Here is a 20,030-nt window from a genome sequence, read left to right as displayed (position 1 = left end):
TTGTGGTTTGTGATCTGAGTCAATGCAACAACAAAAGAAAACATTTTAGTACAGTAATTTTGAAGAAAATCAATCTCGCAGAGGGCTGATGAAACCTTAAACAGCTTAAGATCATTTACTGACCAGTCTATAATTTAAGTTATAGTTGAATGTCAGAGATGTCATATTGGATTATTTCCTGCAATATTTATGCTTTATCCAGGACACGTATCACTTCAATCAGTCATGGGCCCAGTAAGTAATTTAATCTTTAAGGGTTTTGCTAATTAACCATAACCATCAGACAGCATTTTAATTATACTTTAGGCAAGAGTATTATATTAATTATAAACTTCTGACATCCAGTGGTGGTATGTTTTGACATGTGGCATGTTACCTGCACACAAATATGACAAAAGAAAAATGAAAATTGTGTTTCATTTTAGCAATGCTGTCTTGGGAACATGTAGGGCAAAGTTTAAAAAGCGACCTGCAAGATACCTTCCACTGCAAATTGCAGACTGTTATTTTTGCAGAAACTTCTTCATTTACTGAAGAATGAAATGAAAAGCTATTCAGCAACAAAAGCCGACTAACCATAATAGAGATACTGAGGGCCAGTAACAATGATGGGGAAAAACCAGACACTGCTGATGAGCAGTCCACAAAATTCCCAGCATTCCTGAGTCAGTCGGCTGGAAGTACTGAACACAAGGATTTGCTTCTCTAGACTTTGGACCTTCAGAAGTGAAGTCCAGAAAAGCAGATTCAGTCATTCCTCTCTCTGGGCTGCAGAGCTAGGTGTCTTTCAGAACTAGGTGTCTAACTGGGTATTTCTTTTACAAAAACCAATTACAAAACAAACTACAGGAAAGGGAAAGACTCTGCTAGTGGCAATGTCACAAAACTTTTAGTAGCAAGACTGCTCAACCAGGTATTGAGAGACTGGGTCTCAACTCCTTCCTGAGGGACATAAAAGCCACAGCTCCCTTTTTCTCAGGAAAGTGCTGTTACTATGAAGTTGCAGGCCATTCTGGAGGAGACGATTTCCAGACTTCCTGTTCAAACTACCTCACTGTACCAAAAGCAGCACTGCACCAATGCAGACAGGCTTTGTAGTCCAGTCTAACTTAGAGAACTCAGATGAAATGGAGACCTGTTTCATTTCCTTGTCTTTAGTCAGTCACTGTTTAATGTAAAATTCATTAAAAAGTCCATGCGTTTTCAAACCAAAAGCTCCAAAGATACAGAGATTTTACACTCTTCCTTAGTGATTGCATTCCCTTTGTGTCCGCACAGAAAGTTTATCCCTTGTTTTCTGATGCTTACCTTTTATATGTTTAATGAAGAGGAATTTAAAGTTTTGCTTTGCACAGCTAGTCTTTATTATTGCTGTTAACATCAGTATTTTATTTTCTCTTCTGTAGCAGTGCCAGGAAACTTTGAAAAATAAACGTTTTATCCTGCCAATTGTTTCTATTTTATTGACCTTAATATTTACAGTTGCTTTAAGCTTGTGAGAGCTTCCTAAGTTCAAAATCTTTAAACTGAAAGCTTTTAGTCTTTCCTTAGTAGAAATAATGCAATGATTGCGATGCTCAAAGAGATTCAAACCAATGGAAGTGATCATTCTTATTTCTACCTAACCTGTTTCAACACACAACAAAAGTCTTTTTAATGTCCCAATTCCCAAAGATTGTGGCCATGAGGACACATATTTTACACAGCTAGCCTTTCCATGGTATTATTATCCAATCCCTACCATCACAGAAACTAAGGCTTCATCATCTTGTAGACAACAATATTCAGGATTACATGCTAGATTTTACTAGGGCTATCTTGATCTCTGATGTAAAATATTTGTTATTTTATTTCAAATAAATGTAAGCGTTTTCACCCAACTGCAGTCAGACTAATACTTAAGGTTGTATTAATCACTGGAGCAAACTTAATTTGGCTTTTAAAGGAGCTGACTGAAAGTCCTCTGAAGCTAATGAAAATCTTCCCTTTTTTGTTTATGATTTAGAACCCGAATTTGGAAGAAATTTAAGATACTGGCACAGTTTTTTGTAGTATTAGACTTCCATCTGTAGTGATCACCATAGTTAACTCTTCAGACTTTCTGCCATTTTTTTTACTACCACAAACCTTTCTTATTAATTAACTGAAAATTAATATCAATCAGGAGGAATCTTTGCCTCGAACACAGCTTTGCATCTGTATATTTGTCTATTTCTAGGTAAAATTATCAAGATGTTCTGTCACCTTCAGAGATAAAAGGTAATTTTGAATTCAAGTTACATATAAATGAATGGAGATACTGATCAATAGTGAAGGGGTTAACCCTGTAGGTAACTTAAACTTCATACCAGAAGAATCAAGAAGTCTCTCCAACTGGCTATTCCACAAAATCATGTTAATTTAAAATAATTTAAACTGTAAGTCAGCATGCCTTCCTAAGCACTTCAATGGTATTACTAATGAGAAAAATCATCAAAATTACCAAGATTAACATAATAAGTTCTTAGATTTACTGCAGGTTACTACAAAGCAATAACCCCCAGTGAGAAGACTTTATTGTTTATATGCAACCACTGAAATGAAATTTTGTATCCATGAAAAAGAAAGTCTTAAATTACTGGAATGTCCACAAATATAATTTAGAAAACTTTATATGAAACTTTCTGAATGCAGGCTTATGGAACACATAAAAAGCAGGGATTGTCTAGCACATCTGAAAACTTAATGATTGATCACATGGCATAGGAATAAACTACTGGAAATGCCCAGGAATGCTTTCCTCTTCTAATGCTTCCTCTCTCTCTTTGCTGTTAATATATTTTTTCCACTTTCTTTCAGTTTACAAGAATTTTTTTTGATAATGTTTGCAGCTGTTAACTTGATTTTTATCATGATTTCATAGCTTTTAAGTAAGCTACTGTGCCAAAGCAGTAGGAGCATGTTCACATTTCAACCTTTAAGAGAGAACTCATATAAATTTTAAAACCAAAATTCTCCAGCCATCTGTGTGTCCAAACCACATCATTATTTCACTGCCTGCATAGTACTGCTTTCTGCATTAGAGATATATTTTATTCTATTTTCTATTTTTTGAACCCTCTATTGCATTTTTCTCTGCATTTCATTCATGTGGAACAGCCATGTTATTATGTGGCACAGGCTGTGACAATTCCATAACTTTGCCAGTTATGTGGGCACACCACATAATACTATTGTGGGATTGCAGCAGTGTTTTGTGGACAGAACTACTTAGTGTAAATAACATACAATATACCTATGTGCACATATGCTTACCAATAATTACATAATATGTAATTTAGATAACATTATTAAATTATGATTTGCTTGAATTACTGTTTTAGACTCCACCTATCAAACCCTGCAACAGCCGGTTGGTTCATGATTTCAGCCCTTTAAATTTAGAAGAACTGAAGAATTGGACACATTTGCCAGAGAAAAATATTTCTCAAAATCTGTCTTAAAGAAAACAGTAATAGTAACATGAAAGGCTTAAAACCATTATTTTCAAAGGTGAATTTTATGAGAGTTTATGGAATAATTTCCAGAACATGCAAATTGCATAGGCTGTGAAGCTAAAGAAGGAAGAGGCTAGATAGGGGCAAGATTGACCAGAGAACAAAATGAGGCATATGACACATAATCTAACTGGAAATACTTTTAATGCAATGTTTTACATCATGTATATGAGTATGAAATACTAATTCTGCCTAGCTTCTAAAATTCTGCCCCATTTTTTACTCTGCACAAACTTTTATCAATAAGAATATTGCTAATATGGCATTAAAATGTAAAGTCTATATATATAGAAAGAGTGAGTATGCATTGGCTTGGAGGCATCACAACTGCTTGCTATTAAAGGAACTTTTGAGTATTTCTGACACAGTCTCTCAATTTTGCAAATCTTCAAATTGTTAAATTGCTCATATTTCCCCTCCTGCCAACTTACACGACTACCTGTTTCAGAAAATCCAATTTTTTAAAATGCTGCAAAAAGAGTGAATCATGAAAAGAGCAGAGGACATTTTAAGATCTAAAGAAATATAAAAAAAAAGAAATTGTAGGAATAAGTCTGACTTCATTGAATGTTTTCAATAATGTCAGCATATTAATATACAATTCCAACTTACTGTAGTTCAATAAACGAAATTGAAAGCATATTAGAATGACTTAGGTATGTTATATACAGAATTTGAGAATATTTAAAGTTGTTTAATTTTAAAAGCATACACATTTTCAGTGAATAATGTAGTTGGTACTGAACCATATTTAATTTTTTCCAACTTTTTTTGAAAATGCAGATTTCGAAGCTTTAAAAAACACACAGTAGCATTTGATGTCTTAAAAACAAACTCAGTGTCAGATCATGAAGCTGGAACCCAAAGCACCTACATGGGGTTTGGTGCTAAAATATTTTCTTCTGATCTCCATCAGAAGATCCATCAGATCTTGACTGCCAAACAGAGCTAACACTACTGAATTATATTAATCAAAAAATTCTCCTGTTTTCAAACCAGGTGCGGATTGGAAATACCTGAATTCTGAAAAATCCCACAAAGAAACAAATTCTTACCACAAGCTGTACTTGTCTGTTGTCACATATCGCAGGATCCAACTCAGGCAAAAAACGACAGCTGGGAAAAATGTAGAAGAGAAATTTCAGTAACTCCCATGGTACTGGGCTCACTAAAATACCTACACAGATCCTTTTCAGGAAACAATCCTGCTTAATTGTTTTAAATAATTCCATGATTAAGATGTATCAGGGAAATTAATATTAACTGATAAAGTATCAGAGCGATTACCAATAATTTTTTTGTACTTGATTAAAAAAAAAATTAACAGTTGTTTATTCAAGTGATAGAATATTAAGTTAAACTATTCCAACCAGCATGAATTTTTCTATGTGTTGACATAAATTATAGAAAAGCCAGTTTTCATATTACTTTTTGTAAGAATAAAATTATTTTCAGCTTAATAAATATATAAGCTGTTCTAAATAGTCTACCAATGAAGTTTGAATGGACAGCAGTTGGACGTTTGGCACATTAAAAGATTATATCATGATCCTTAAAAAAGTCAGTACAAATACTAAGGCATAGCATACACCTGCAGAGGTAGCACAAGAATATTTAAGAAAATTGTTTTATAAATTTCTGTGTCTTCTTACTTTCAAACATTATTACCTGTTGTATTCCAGTGTTTTCATTCAATTTAAAAGTCATGGAAATTATCTTAAACAAACACTTTGAGTATTTCTCTATTATGGATCATGACTAAAAGATAAATATTTCTGCAAAGCCAGATAAATATTTCCTAAGGAACATGTTTTCCATATAATTTCTACAATCACTGATAGAAGCAGGATATATGGCATATTTTTCTGCACAAGACGGAACAATTTGCAGCCCATTTAATTATAAATATATTTTAAATGAAAATAATGATAAAATTAATATACTAAACCCATTGCTTGCCTACTGACACTTTGTTTGGTTTTCTTAGAGATGCTTGGCATTGTGTCTACTAATGACTCCATTAAGATAACTAATGCCTTATATTGAATTTATGACCAAAATACACTTACTATGTCTTCATGTTAGTTTAGGCAATATGAACCTTTCCCTTAATTGTATTGACATTTTACCTGTTTAATAACCAAAACTGAACATAGAAGGAACATGTTTACAACATTTTAGTACAGTGTAGTATAAAGATGTAAACGCTGGGTTTATGTTTTGAAGACAAAATATAAATACACACTCTTTAGCTAAAAAAAAGTATTTTTTTACTTCCTTAATCAAATATAACAATGTAGCTAATGTTACAGTTGATTTAATTATATAAAACCATAATATATATCAATAGCATTATAAAATAAATGATGAATAAGCACTTTTTGCTACACTCTTTTTGGTCTAAATCCCACTGCACTGCTAAAGTAAATCTAAGTAGTTATTAATGATAAGATTCTAAACATATTATAACTTCAATTTCAATGTGGAAGAAGTATCCATACAATGACTACTAAGCCAGTTCTAAAGGGTGCCATATTTGGGACCCGGAAATATGGTGTACTGTCTGCTAGCTGCAAAGTCATGTTTGTTTTAGAACCATTAACTTAGGTTTCACTTTACAAGACAAATTTAAAATAAAAAAAATCTAATTTAAAGGCGATGACCTCACCACTTCGTATTTCTGGAACTAGCTGCTTCATAATCCAAAAGCTGTTCATTAAGCCATTGGTATGTGAAGTCTTTTCTCTGTAATTTCTCATCTAAAGTAGCATCCAGCTGAGAAATCTTTTTACCTGGGGAGGAAGAGAGATACTCCTGTCTTTCACCATTATTTTAAAATAAATTTTCTTTAAGATTTCCTAGATAAACTTAGAACCTATGGCTTCTTGGAAAAGAAAAAAAGCAATTACTTCATTTTCATGTAGAGTCCAACTATTTAAAATCTCTTCAGCTATATTTAAGAAATACTTTTATGTTAGTTTTAATTTTATGGTTTGTTTTCTCTTTTGGGATGTAATATCAGACTTCTGAATAAATTTATTTTGTTGGGAAATAAATCTATCCTTTGTTATGAAATTCATATAGAAGTATATATTATACATAAATTGCTTGTCACAGCTGCCACGAATGTTGCTTATTGTGCTACCTCCATAATTAAAATATGCAATCATTTATACTTACAATTCAACTTTGTAATCTATAAGGTTAAAAAAACAAATCACCATTATATGCAAGAGCCGACACACGGCAATCTTATTGCTCTTATCTGTCTTTTACTGATGTGATCTATTAGGATGTTTAAGACAATTTAATGGCAATTTCTGATTTGGATTTCAAAGCAATTGCATCTATGATATTATTTTTCAGAAATTACTACCAACTTTTGGATCACAAAGACATCTAAAGATAGAAAATGAAACAGTTACATTACGGGGAAAAAAACCAAGATGTACATTTCTGGAGATACTTCAGTTTTTGGACCATTCTGCTGAATAACAGACATGGTAAGGAGCATCAGGAAGAGGCTGCTAGAATTAGAAGAGTGCACAGAGGAGCTGTCATTGTTGCATGGCAACATTCATGGATTAGAATAATTTTTTATTTTCTCTCCTCATACATAAACTTTATAGGTTAAATCTTTTTAACACCTTCAACTCAGGGCTTTTATAAGACATTTGAAAACTTTTTTCTTTTTTTATTTGTCATAAATATTTGGTTTTTTTCCTCTTTGATGTCATTTCAGATAACAGAATGATCATCTCTATTGCTAATTATTCTTTTTTTCTTTCAAAGATTCTTCTTTGCTCGCTGATAGGTGAATATGGCAGCTACTGGAAGATTTTCAGCAGGAACACTTGAACCAGCAAAGACCACTTAACATCAAGTCCATTTGCTCACTGTGGATGATTTAACTTCCAGAAACTCCAAAGGGATGGCGGGGGTGGGGACAGAGATATCAAAGTGTCATATTTTTCACTCATGTTTTGACATGATAAACTGAAGTTATAGGATATTCACCAATTCACCTTTCAAGGGACTTGGTACATTACATGTAGTATTTTTAAAATTTAAATTAAAATTTATAATTTACTTTGCATACACTGCAAAATATGCAGGTTTTGCCTCATTGGCATTTTACCTAGCTTTGCTGTGAGCTCGTTGCTTTCAAATTTTAGCTCTAAGTTAAAGTATCAAAGCTGCTTATTTCATAGTCTGAAATGCAAATGTTTTCTGTTTATTTGTCTTAGTATGGGGAGTCTCTATTCAAACCAAACCCATTCCTTAGGCTGAATGTATTCAAGGCAAAGTCCTGGTCCAGAATATAAAGTTATACATGCCTTGCTAGTCACTCACAGACTAGAACTTAGGCAGAAGAATTTATCCTTAGTGGATGTAAAGAACTCCCATTTACCACCTGAGAAAGACAGAAAATTAAAATCTTGGAAGGACAGTCACTGTATCTGTGGAAATGAGCGTGGGAGGGCTGACCAAAAAAGTCAAGCAGTGAATTACTTAATCAGTGCCAAATATTAAAAGACTGATAATTACACTGTTTATCAGCTTCCTTTATTAAAGTGGGAACTATTTATTTTTTCTAAACTTACGATATTGCCTTCCTGGTTCAGGAGTACAGTTATCTAACCTTTCCATTTTGAAAATTTATAGGTTCCAAGTCCACTGGTATCCTTATAGCTCTTCATTTGAAGACAGATGCTGATTTATAACAAGAGTAAGACACATTTTGAGTGACCTCTTAGGAGCACTTCACCTGGAGATTAAACCTTCCACATTTGCTCTCCAATGAGGAATAATCTCCCAAGAAAACATATTTAATTTTTTTCTTCTCTGTACTTACAGAAAAGTTGGCCCAGTGTTCCTATCTTTCTAAGGACAAATACGTCTTGCAATTAAAATGATTTTTATTATTTGTGCGTTCACTAAATTGTTTTTATCTTTTTCTCTATTCAAAGGGAAATCAATATAGGGGATAAACCAGTATTAGAAGTTCATGTCTGAGTCTGTGTGTCAGCAATAGCCAAAAGAAGATGAACATACAATAAGCTATAATAAAGCTTACAAAAAAATATAAATACTTCTAACTTGGTAATTTATTTTCCAAAATTATTTTTAATAATTTTCCTTAGTTGCAGTTTCAGTTTTTGATTTAATTATGTTTGAAACACAACAGTTTTTATTTTATAAATTTTTATTTTAGTTTACTTTTATTTTTTCATGTTGATTACTGAAACAAAAATGTCATCAAGGCAAAAGTACAAACAAGAGTTTTCTTCCTTAAAATTATATATGCTATTAGACAGAATATTCTTGCTTGTATTAGTGTTAATAGTAGCTTTTTTTCTCAAATGGGCAGATGATCTTGAATAATTTGTTTATAATGTTGCAGAAATTCTGTTTTCTTTCATATCCTTGCTATTAAAAAGTAGTATCCAGCTTTTTAATTCTTACCAAAAACCAAATCTATGTTATGAATCAAAACACTGCATTATCACTTTTCTCTTCCCCTTATGAACATCATGTGCTCAAGAATCTGGTGTACCAGTATCATTAACATGCATTTGCTTGGTAGCTTTCTTAAATTAGGGCTATGTTTTTTTTAAAACCTGGACCTGATTTTGTAGAAGTATTAACACTCATAGAAGTTCCAAAGAGCTGTAAGCTTTCTGCATCTTTGAAATGGATCAGACCCATAATCTTTAATTGTTATATGTGGACAACTCTAAGACTATCAAAGAAAATAGAAATACATCAAAGAAGGCATCAAAACCCAAATTAATTTCAGAAGTATTTAAAGTATCATACCCTCATTAGATTATCGCTCTGACATCAATCTTTTTGACCCCTTTTTTTTTTTTTTTACATGACACACATGTTAATAATTTAAGATTGGAATTGTCTTACACTTTTTAATACAGCAATGATTTTTAGGTGTTGCCAAACAATCATCCACACAGATACTGTGCACTTAGGCCAGATACAACGCAGCAGTCAGGGCCACCTACTGGCAATTTCCTACAAAATCTGAGCATCTAAATAGGGACAACTTAGAAAAGCCCTGGCATCTGAAATATCTTTGGAACTGCATATTACAGGAAAGTAACAAATTCTTTTCTGGGTCACCAAATCCACATGCAAACCTGTAAGAACCTGATCTTTGATATCCAGAAAAATGTCATCCTTCATTAGTCAAATCTGTTTGCTGAGTGTGCTGTGAGACAGGACAACTCACATTCTGTTTAAAAAATGGATGCTATTATGTGCTTTAAATTAGGCTATCTCTGGGTAATCCGTTAAGTGAACTAAAGAAGGGCAAAGAATCTATGAACTACTTCAGCTGAAGCGCCCTAAATTTTACATGGAGTCAGTTTTCTTTCTTTCTTTCCTCCAAGATATATGGATCTTGTGTCCTCAGCCAAGGAAATAGCTTGGCATGTGGAAGCTGGAGATTCAAATCTCATCAGCACAAGGGGTACTTGAAACCCAAGTTCCCCTGTGGCAGGACAAGTGTTGTTAACAAGCCAGCACACAAGAGGAAGGAGGGTGGTTACACAATGTCTGCATTCAGGGTGAACTCAAGTTCTGTGCCTGGAAAACACCAATCCTGGTTGTTGTAAATGACAGTTATCCCACTCTTCATCAATTCATATGCAAAAGGATGCTAAAGAACCTGATTCAACACAGGAATTTTTTTTCCAAATCTATTTGTCGATGATGGGAAGATAAAAGGTTGAACTTTAATATGTCATGCTTCTTGATAAATACATGGAGAAGCTCGCACTGTATTGAATCTTTCAAATCTGGTGTTTAGAAGGTGATTTAAATCACTTCAAACCTTGCTCCACAGGGAGTACAATACAAATAAAAGACTAAGAAACCGAAGACCTACAATGTGAAAGAAGGGCTTGGAAATTCTTCAGCATTCTAAGTTTTCCTCCCTTAATAAAAAAATCTGTGACCAGAGTTAATTTTCTCAGTATGTATTCTGGAATCGGTGTTCCTAATAAAGGAATTAAGTGGTTGAACTTGGGTATAAAATTATTGCCTATGCTATCAATATATTACATTTTTCTTCTTTGTCAGCATTGTGGTATAAATTACTGGTCAGAAATATAAAATATGAGGGCGTACGTATGTAAGTATGTGTATGAATGCATAAAATCTAAAAAAAAAATAAATTTGAGAATTCAAATTATCTACCCTGTGAAGATTTATAATTTATACTGTCTTCTATACAGTTATATAATGTGTGTATTACACATTTATAAATTACCTTGAAATGCCAAATCTAAAATCCAAATTTTTAATCTCATTTTTTCCATGTTACAACAACAACAAAAATGCCTTATTTCTGACACAGTCTATATAATATGCACAAAACAGAAAGTAAGAATAACATGAGTTGTTCCTGCTATTAAGGCAAAAAAGCAAAGTATTTGGAAACAGACAGGAAAGCCACATTAATTAAAAAATTACAACCCCCACTGCCCTTCACCCCCCAAACCCATTCGTATACTAAAATGTAAGAGAAATGATAGGAATTTTTTTTTTCTCTACAGAGAACTTAAAACACTTGTCAGAAGTGCACTTTGTCAGGAGTTCTTAAATACTGCCATCCATGACACAGCAATCACAACAGGCCCCAAACTGTTCTGGAAAAATAATGGTATTGAGAGCATTCTTTAGCATGCTTACAGGTATTCTGTGACTCTATTTATGGTGGAAATACATATGTGACTTCCAGACAGTTGGGAACATCGTGTGGCAGAAATTGGTACAGAGCTCTTACTGAAACTTAGAGCATTCCCAGATGTTTATCTACAGCTCAGGGCTGGAATTTTCAGATAATGGGGTACATACATTTCTACCTTAAAAACATTTTGTTTTTTGATATACAAGGTACTTTTAGAAGATATTTTTTCATCTGAGTGACTTCTGACTATATCGACTTCCAACTCTAGGACCAGAATGAATGAGATGAAAATATTTATAGTAGTGTCTGAGTGAGTTCACTGCTGAATAAAATACGAAATAGAACTGTATCACAAGAATGCTACCTCAAGTTATGGCCTACACAATTTTTAATGCTTAAAAAGGCTTTATCAAATACTTTATCAATTATTAATCATAAGGAGTTTTAAACATGGGAGTGCTGATCAATGTACAAAATGTCTCAAAAATTATAAAAGCAGCTACTGAAAAAAAAGAAAATTAAAAAGAGGGGATTTTCCTAAAACTTTAGCTCTTTTTTCTCTTTTTCCCAGGTATTTTGCATTTTTTCAAACTAAAAATAAGGCTTACTATATTACTATTTGATCTACAAACCTCCTTTTCTTCTCTAATGTCTTCCCCAACAAGTTAATGCTATTTCAGCAGTTATCATATTTCAGACTGTGTTCTCTCTTTGATGTTCTATTATTAGATTATGCAAAAGCTGAATCTTTTAGTTGAGATTCCTACATCACTGAAAAGTATAAATTTCAGCTTCTGAATTCAAGGAAAATAGGATTTCATACTTGTACCTTCCCATTATTTTCTGTTTTGCTACTTGTTCCTTCCCCTGCAGAATACACCACTCCTATTTATCTGTCCCTAGCTTACTGTTTAAATTCAACATTTTCTTTTCCCCACATTGAGGCAAATCTAAGTCTTATTTCATCCTCACTTTTAAAACACACCATTAAAGTTATTTCTCTCTATTAATATTCCAGTAATATCAAAGAATTTCTTCCAGGATCTCCAGATTAACTTCTTCTATTGCAACCCTCTGATCATAAAAATATATTGCAAACTACCACTCTATATTATAATGCTCAAGTCTTCTACTCTTCTTGTAACATGGTACATTTCCACTTGAATTGCTTCATAAAGCACATTTTCCTAGCACTGACATCAAGACATTAAATACTGTTCCTTCCAATTTGACCAACTCTTGCAACTTTTATGGGTTGTTATCACTTCCTGTACTCCTCCATTTACATTACATACAATTTCTTATTTATCTTTTATAAATTTTCTTCATGACAAATAGCAGTTTCACATTGTGATATTTCCTAAGACCTATGACACTTTTCTGCATTGATGTATAAAACTAAAAAACTATTTCACCTGGTATGTACAGGAAGCTGCCTTAGAAGCAACTGTTCATTTCAAATATTTTTGCTAATTTATGACTGTTTGAATATGGAATTGCTTTATGTTTGAAAAACTAAGCCGATTCTTTAAAAAACCCCAAAAACATCCCTGCCAAAACCAAAAATGAAGAAACTACAGAGGTGATATGCCATCCACATGCAGACAAAGAGAAGAGTTGCTGATGTAAACTACTACCTGCAATAAGCATGCTTCAGGATCCACTCAGACATTTACAAATTCCACAAGAACATGAAAGACTTTACAGAGCTGTACCATAATTGCACATTATTCTTTTGTGTAGTCTTCTATGAACACAGTGTTACATAGCCTATACAGTACCAGCTTCAGCCACTCTGCACAGGCAAATATCATCAACACCACTGCTGAGAAATGAGTCTGGAGCACAGCCAAGAGTTACCAAGAGTTCTTTGGATAGTCAAGGCTCTTGAAGAACCAAAGAAATCAAGAGGAGTAAAAAAATTTGGGAATAGCATGTCCAGCATTTCAATGCTTAGTTATCCATCAGTAAATGTAAGGTATAAATAAGATGGAGGTGGGTTGAGCCCATTTTGTTTATCCTTAGTGCCTACACTCTCACATAGTTTCTTGTCTGAAATTTCAAATCTGCCTAGTAAACACCCTATGTCCAGTTTTTCTCATAAACTTTGGGAATTAATAAACCCCTGAATGATGGGTGCTCTCTACTGAATAGAGGATTTTTTACTGTTGAGGAGAAAAATAAGAGATGCATAACATAAAATGCCCTTTTTTACAAAATATTTTGATAGATTTTATTTCTATCCATTCCCACTTCTTAAAATTAAATGATAGAAGCAATCAAGAACTTCAACACAAGTGTTTAGTTGCTCAGTGATGAAATGGTATTTCCAAGAAAGAAGAGATATCACTTTATACGTAGTCCAAACCAGAGGAATATCTTTCTCTAAATTCAATAAACCAAGTAAAATTATTTAAGACATAAGATCTTCCAAAGGAATTCTCAAACTAACAAGTACAAAGGAACATTTTGTAAGAGTGCAGGAGGTCTAACTACTATGGTGTTCACTATAGAGAGCAAAACCTACACAGTACAATAAATTTTATTGAGTGTGACAACCATTAGGGTAGGTTTTGTTTGTAGTGAAGATATCAAAAGTACAAGAAAGGAACAGAAATATTCAAACCCCACAAAACTTTTGTTCAAAATAAAAACTATATGACAAGAAGATACATATGCCAAGTATTAAAAGGAACAAAAAAACTGTCATTACTCTGGAGCAGCATGAATTTAGTCAGTAAAGCTGACTTACACCACATTAATAATTGTCTCATACATTCTATTAATAATTAAAACATGTAATTTCATGTCACAGCTTCAGAATTTTCATATTAAAAAGTCTTTATTATATTTACTCTTGAGAATACACATTTTTCCTAGAGAGTTATCTGAATAGAAGAATGTGTTATAAGAACTCATGATCATCAACATATATGATGTGCCAAAGTACCATGCATGATTGGTACTTACTGCAGAGTAACACTGAAAGTGAAATAATTAATTTATTGTGCTAATGTCAATATATAGTTTATTTATGAATGCCTCTCAATTGATTATCCATTCTATCCTATATCATATACTTCATATATATATGATGGATCAAAATATTGTATATTTTTCAATTTAAAAGGGTTTTGTTTTGTTTGAGCAGAACTATTTCTGGCTCAATTTCTGATGCTGACTTGAAATACCTATTGGTATTTGATGAACATAATGTGACAGCTCTGTCAGCACAGCAATTTGTAAAAGCAGAACTATTCTCCATTGTCAAATACACACACATAGTCTACACTGAATGCAAGGCTGCTGTTTAGTTTACTTCATAGCAAAACCAAGAGGTAACATATTGAAGATCAGGCCTGTCATTATGCCAAACATTGCATAAACAAGACTTGATTTAATGTTCACTGAATTAAATGGGAAAAAAGCCTCAGACTCAGTCTTTTCTTTTTCTTAAGACTCTACATCTAAAATTAGTTAATTCCAAATTGTAATACTTATATATTTATATCCAGCTTAAAAACAACCATAAACATTAAACTTTATGAGTGTCTACAAATAAATATAGACATAAAAGTACTAATTGTTCTTATTGAGTTATATTTAATTGGTTGATACATCATGGAAGACAATAAACAATATGAAATTCCAGTGTCTTGTAGATTTATGAAAAAAACCAAAAAACCCTTCCATTTGTAAAGAAGGTCAGGCAAAAAAAGCAAAAGAAAACCACAATTTGCCTAGGAGTTGCCCCAGGTTAATTCTCAATACATATGTCTCAAAGAGCTTAGTATTTGTATAGATTTCTTCATTACTTAAACTGCAATTTTCAGCTGGCAAACACATGAAAACAAACAAGAATCAAAATATTGTATATAATTATAGAGAAATCAGCACATATCCCCAGGTATGGAACTGACTTACATTGATTTTGGATCAGTTATAGTTACAATGGCACAGGTTTTCTCTATCCAGGCAGAGAAGGTTTGAATGATTTACCTACTGAATGAACAAATCAGTGAAAAAGGAATAAATTAGATCTGACTCCTGTTCTTTTACAGAATTTTGTTTAGAACTTTATTCAAATTCTTTTTTAGTGGGAAGATGAACACAAACCCCCCAGTTCTATTTATGAACATAATTTAACTGTCCCTAATCTTGAGTTTAAACAGTTTATGCTTATTGTAGGTGTGTTTAAATTAGTTTCTTTTTACTAAACTTTTCATCTGAACTTGCTACCAAACTGTCCTACTCACTGTCTTTACATATGTATTGCTATATACATACATATAAAATTTGTTTGCAAAGGAGGGAACAACCTAAATATCATGATCATGATTCCAAATAGGTGAAGTTGACTTATGCATTCTGTTTATATTTGCAATAGCTTTTAAAACAGCCTTAACTAATTAATTTAAAAGTGTAATTTGTTTTATCGGTCGTCTACCAACAGGTTAAAATAGTTGTTCACTTGCAACTTTGCTTGTTTGCAGCTGATGATCTAATCTCCTGCCAATAGCACAGGAATTTACAGAGCATTACTCTCTGATCCAGAGAGGAGTGAAATCCCATAAATTTCAATTAGGTAGGCAAACTGTCACGTAAGATTCAGGAAATTTAGCAGCTAATCTTACACTATTTACTCCAGAAGAAGGAAAGAGATGATTATATTATGACTTTTAAAACCTTTAGAGACTAAATTGAGTTATAAAAAGTACATAATCTTACATGAGAATTTGTGTACCAATTAAAAAAACCACCCAAAAAAAAACCAACCTGGCCAAACCGAGATTTTACTTGATTTTACTTCTCTGTAAACAGTCACTGTCATGAAGAAGAAATAGAATTTCATTGTCAAGATTGAGTGGAAGAAGAAAATACCCACTTTCTGCCTTATATAGAACTTGTTTTATAAGAAAGATCTTAATATAGTTTTCATACAAAATAAACAATTTTAATAAAAATTAATCTGATTGTAAAGGTTAACAGCACCAATAAAGCACTTGAAGAAATAAAGAAGTATTAAATGGTAATATTTACAGAAAAATTTTAATGTAACTACAAAAGTAAGCTCAAAGCATTATTTTGTTCAGCAAGATTTTTCTGCTCTTCTGAAATGATAATTTTTTTAGAAGCAGTAAGTTATGGTACAGATACAGAGGCTAGAAAAATGGGTACATATCTGCAATGAGAATACAGAAAATGCATGTAAGTAAATACAGAAACTTGTCTGTAACTTGTACCACAGTTCTTGAAACTTTCTTTCAATCTTTAAACTTCTCCATATTCTGGTTCAGTGAATGCACCAAGGGGCACTAATAGTGGAGAAATATCTGAATAGCATCATCACCCTCAAGGCATCCAGGTCCCAGAACAGACTCTTCCTCAGCATTCTGGCTAGAAGAGGAGGAAAACAGGAGAAAAGAATGCAATGATATAGCAAAATCGTCACTAAACCCAAGATAACTTATTTTCAATGGTATTTAAAATGTCTTAATTCTACTCACCTTCTCCTGGATTCCAAACAGATTCTTCAGCTTTCACCTGACTGCTCCTGGCTCACTACACGTTACAGTGCTCTGGGTGCTTATCAGTACCGCCTTGTTGTGTGACTGTACTAATTATACAATGAGAAAAAGGGATTTGCCCCTAATATTTCTATATTGAACAAACATATTGTATGGGAAGTTATAAAAACATACAACACTCTCATATGGGAAATAAAAATTAGAAGAAATAAATTAGTATGATGCATGGATAACACACACACTTAGTAATTTAGTGAAAGAGTAGTAACTATCTGTACAAATAAAACCCAAAAATCCCAAGCAGCCATACATGTGAAAGAAACAACTTCTAAAATTTATTCCAAGAAAGACTTTACAAACATTTGCACTTGCAATAAGTGAAAGACATTTGAAAGAGAATTTTGAATACAGTGCACACAACTCACACAGTATGATGACAGCCTAGGCAGGGTTTTAGCATATGTAGACCAGACTACAAGTAGAGTCTGACAAAACCTAAGAAGGCAGACCTGGCTAAGAGTCAGGAGTCACGCTTATTAAATTGAACTCTCAGGGGTATCATGCAATCAGAGGTCACAATCGAGGCAACAGAAGCAATGTCACGATATCAGAGAAAGGGCCAATTCAGACCTGCTCCCCGACAGGCAGTGAGGTCACGGCTCGCGGCAAATAACTGTATTAAAAGGGAATATTCTCTGCACACTTTTAGAACTGTCATCTGAACAAACAAAGCCAGGTCATTGGTAGGTTAAATCAGAACTTTCTGGCTTACTGGCACATAGCTTCCTTTCTTTTTACACTCACTGCTAATTTCTCAATTACAAAATACACATCAGGTACTAAAGCAAATACTCAGTAAATTTATCTTAAAAATACACAGTAGAGTTTAAATTCCTCCTTTTTAAAAGTCGCATTCTATCTTTCACAAGAGATATCACTGGTCTCTTCATAAAGTGAAAACTGCTGAGCTTGCTTCTTATCAGAAAATAAAAAGCATGCATGTGTTTTAGAGAAACATCTTTCCACAGTCAGGGTCTTAGCAAGCCTGATACTCAATGTGCAATTAGAAACCATTAAAAAATACAGTTATTCACAATGTACTTGTTTAATGATGAATATGAAAATGAAGTTCTTTTGTCTGGGTACTTGGATTTCTTTATCTCGTTGCCTGGACTGGGTTATCTACAACATTCCATAAACGTGCTAATTTATGAAGTTACAACCATGTTGGATTGGGAACCTGACAATAAACCTGAAAAGAGAGAACAATTCTAGAATTTCATGTAAACAAAATTGCATTCAAAAATACTGTCTTGAAATGCAGCCTTTATTACCAATATGAGAAAAAATATATAACTGCAAAATTCAGTATTTCTACCCTCTTTACACTCACAAGCCAGATAAAGTACCTGCAGTGAATACCTCAAACTAGCACAAACCTATGAATTTCCAGAAATTGTTAACATGTTTTGATAAGAACTGAACTGCAAAGTTATGAAGTAGGAAAATTTACATTATAGAAATAACACACCATAAAAGTTACATAGGCATCACTGCATGATTGTACATTTTCATTAAAATGCTTGAGTTACTTGGAATTCCTTGTAAAATTAGGTAGGTCCACAGCACATTCAATTTGGGATTATATGAAATCTATAAAAGCTATAGAACTTTGCTCTAAGAGTTAATATTGAACAGCATAAAATTTTAAATTCCTCTATTTCAATTTTAGAATTTTGTTTTGATATTTGGCTTGAAAAACGTATCTGAGCAACAACATTATTAGTTATAAAAACAGAAAGATAATTCAATGTGTGTTTAATATTAAACTTGTGAAAATGGCCTCTTTGGAATACGGTAGATTTCTGACCTCATTAATAATACTAATTCTCCACAACAACATAGTTCCCATTACAGAATAGGAAAAGAAGAAATTTCTTTCAAGCAAACTTTAATAAATTATATTTTCAAATTAATTTCAAGCAAACTTTAATAAATTATAACTTCAAATTAATTAAAAGCTCTGGTGTGAAGGCTTTCCTTGATTTCACCTCTGAAAGTGCTTTGAGTAATGCAATTATTAAAACCTATAGCTACAGGAAACATTCTTTTAATTGGCATTTAAAATGTGCCATAGATTCCAACTGAAGCAAGATCTGTACGTATAAAATATTTCTAAGGTTACATTAAATTCCTTATTCATATCATCATACCAAATGGAAATTCTTTTGCAAGAGGAACATTTGTGCAGTGTAACATTCATGACACTTTTACAGAAACAGAGTCCATGGCCTATGTTTAAAACCATTTGCATAGTAATATGATTTTAGTGTTTGAAAAACTCATTTTGGAAAGCACTTGGAATATATCTGAATATGCACTTTTAATGACCTCTTCATTAGCAACTGTTTTTTGAAGTGTAAAAAAATGTATTGGGTACTGTCAAGTGAAAGCAAAGCAAATAAACAAACCACCCCAATACTGACTGCAGTCCCCAGGCATCCAAACACAACAGCAACAAATTCAATAATTACTTTTAACAGGACATGCTAAATACAATTTTTGTAACACTTTATTTTAAAGGAAATTAACCAAACCTATTGTCCCTTACCCCCTCCAACCAAATCCATTTGGATTTAACTTGTTGCTAAAATTATCTGTCTTTTGCACTCTAAGACCTGGGTCATGACCTTACTTAGGGACAGGAAATAGTTATCAGGTCACTGAATGGTCAGATGAAAAAGGATTTGAAATGCTTCGGTACTCAGGGATCTATTCATCTAAAACGATTGCCTTATGCAGTACTAAAAGCTGTGGATCTGAATGTGGAATCAACTTGTTTACGTTTACACTGGCTGAGATGCAGATGTCACGCTACAAAAATTTTGGACATAAGATATCAAGAAGAGGAGAAAAAAGAAAAGCAAAATTGAAGGTGATGCAAATAAAACTATCTGGACTATTATATCATCTTATTCAACAATGAGAAAAAGTAGTTCCCCACCTCTGATGACATTTTGGGTGAAATCTCCCTCCTACTGAAGTCATCACTGGGTAGTTATTAGCAAAAGAGTAAGATTTTTTTTATCTTGTGTGCAGTTCCTTTTAGGTTGATAAAAACTAGTAAATTAATATGTTATGAAAGCACAGGTAATCACCTATACATTGTACAAAATCCTAGTTTTGGAAGTTTATTGGAACAAACAAACACACTCTCTAGGTTAGAGACCACACTCATATCTGATATTCTAATAAAAT

General features: G+C 32.9%; 1 protein-coding gene across 1 annotated transcript in view; it reads right to left on the bottom strand.

The window, feature by feature from the left end:
• LRRIQ1 (leucine rich repeats and IQ motif containing 1) overlaps positions 1-20,030 on the bottom strand; it is a gene marked incomplete at both ends in the record, with an annotated part of 100,678 nt that overhangs the window by 12,145 nt on the left and 68,503 nt on the right. The window contains 2 exons of the mRNA XM_084205866.1: positions 4,592-4,652; positions 6,205-6,328. Coding sequence (XP_084061992.1) covers positions 4,592-4,652; positions 6,205-6,328 — 185 coding nt within the window. The remainder of the gene's footprint in view (positions 1-4,591; positions 4,653-6,204; positions 6,329-20,030) is intronic.

This window comes from Fringilla coelebs, assembly GCF_963513975.1.
Source record: "Fringilla coelebs genome assembly, chromosome: 5".
Lineage (NCBI taxonomy): Eukaryota > Metazoa > Chordata > Aves > Passeriformes > Fringillidae > Fringilla > Fringilla coelebs.
This window is presented reverse-complemented; position numbering and strand designations above follow the sequence as displayed.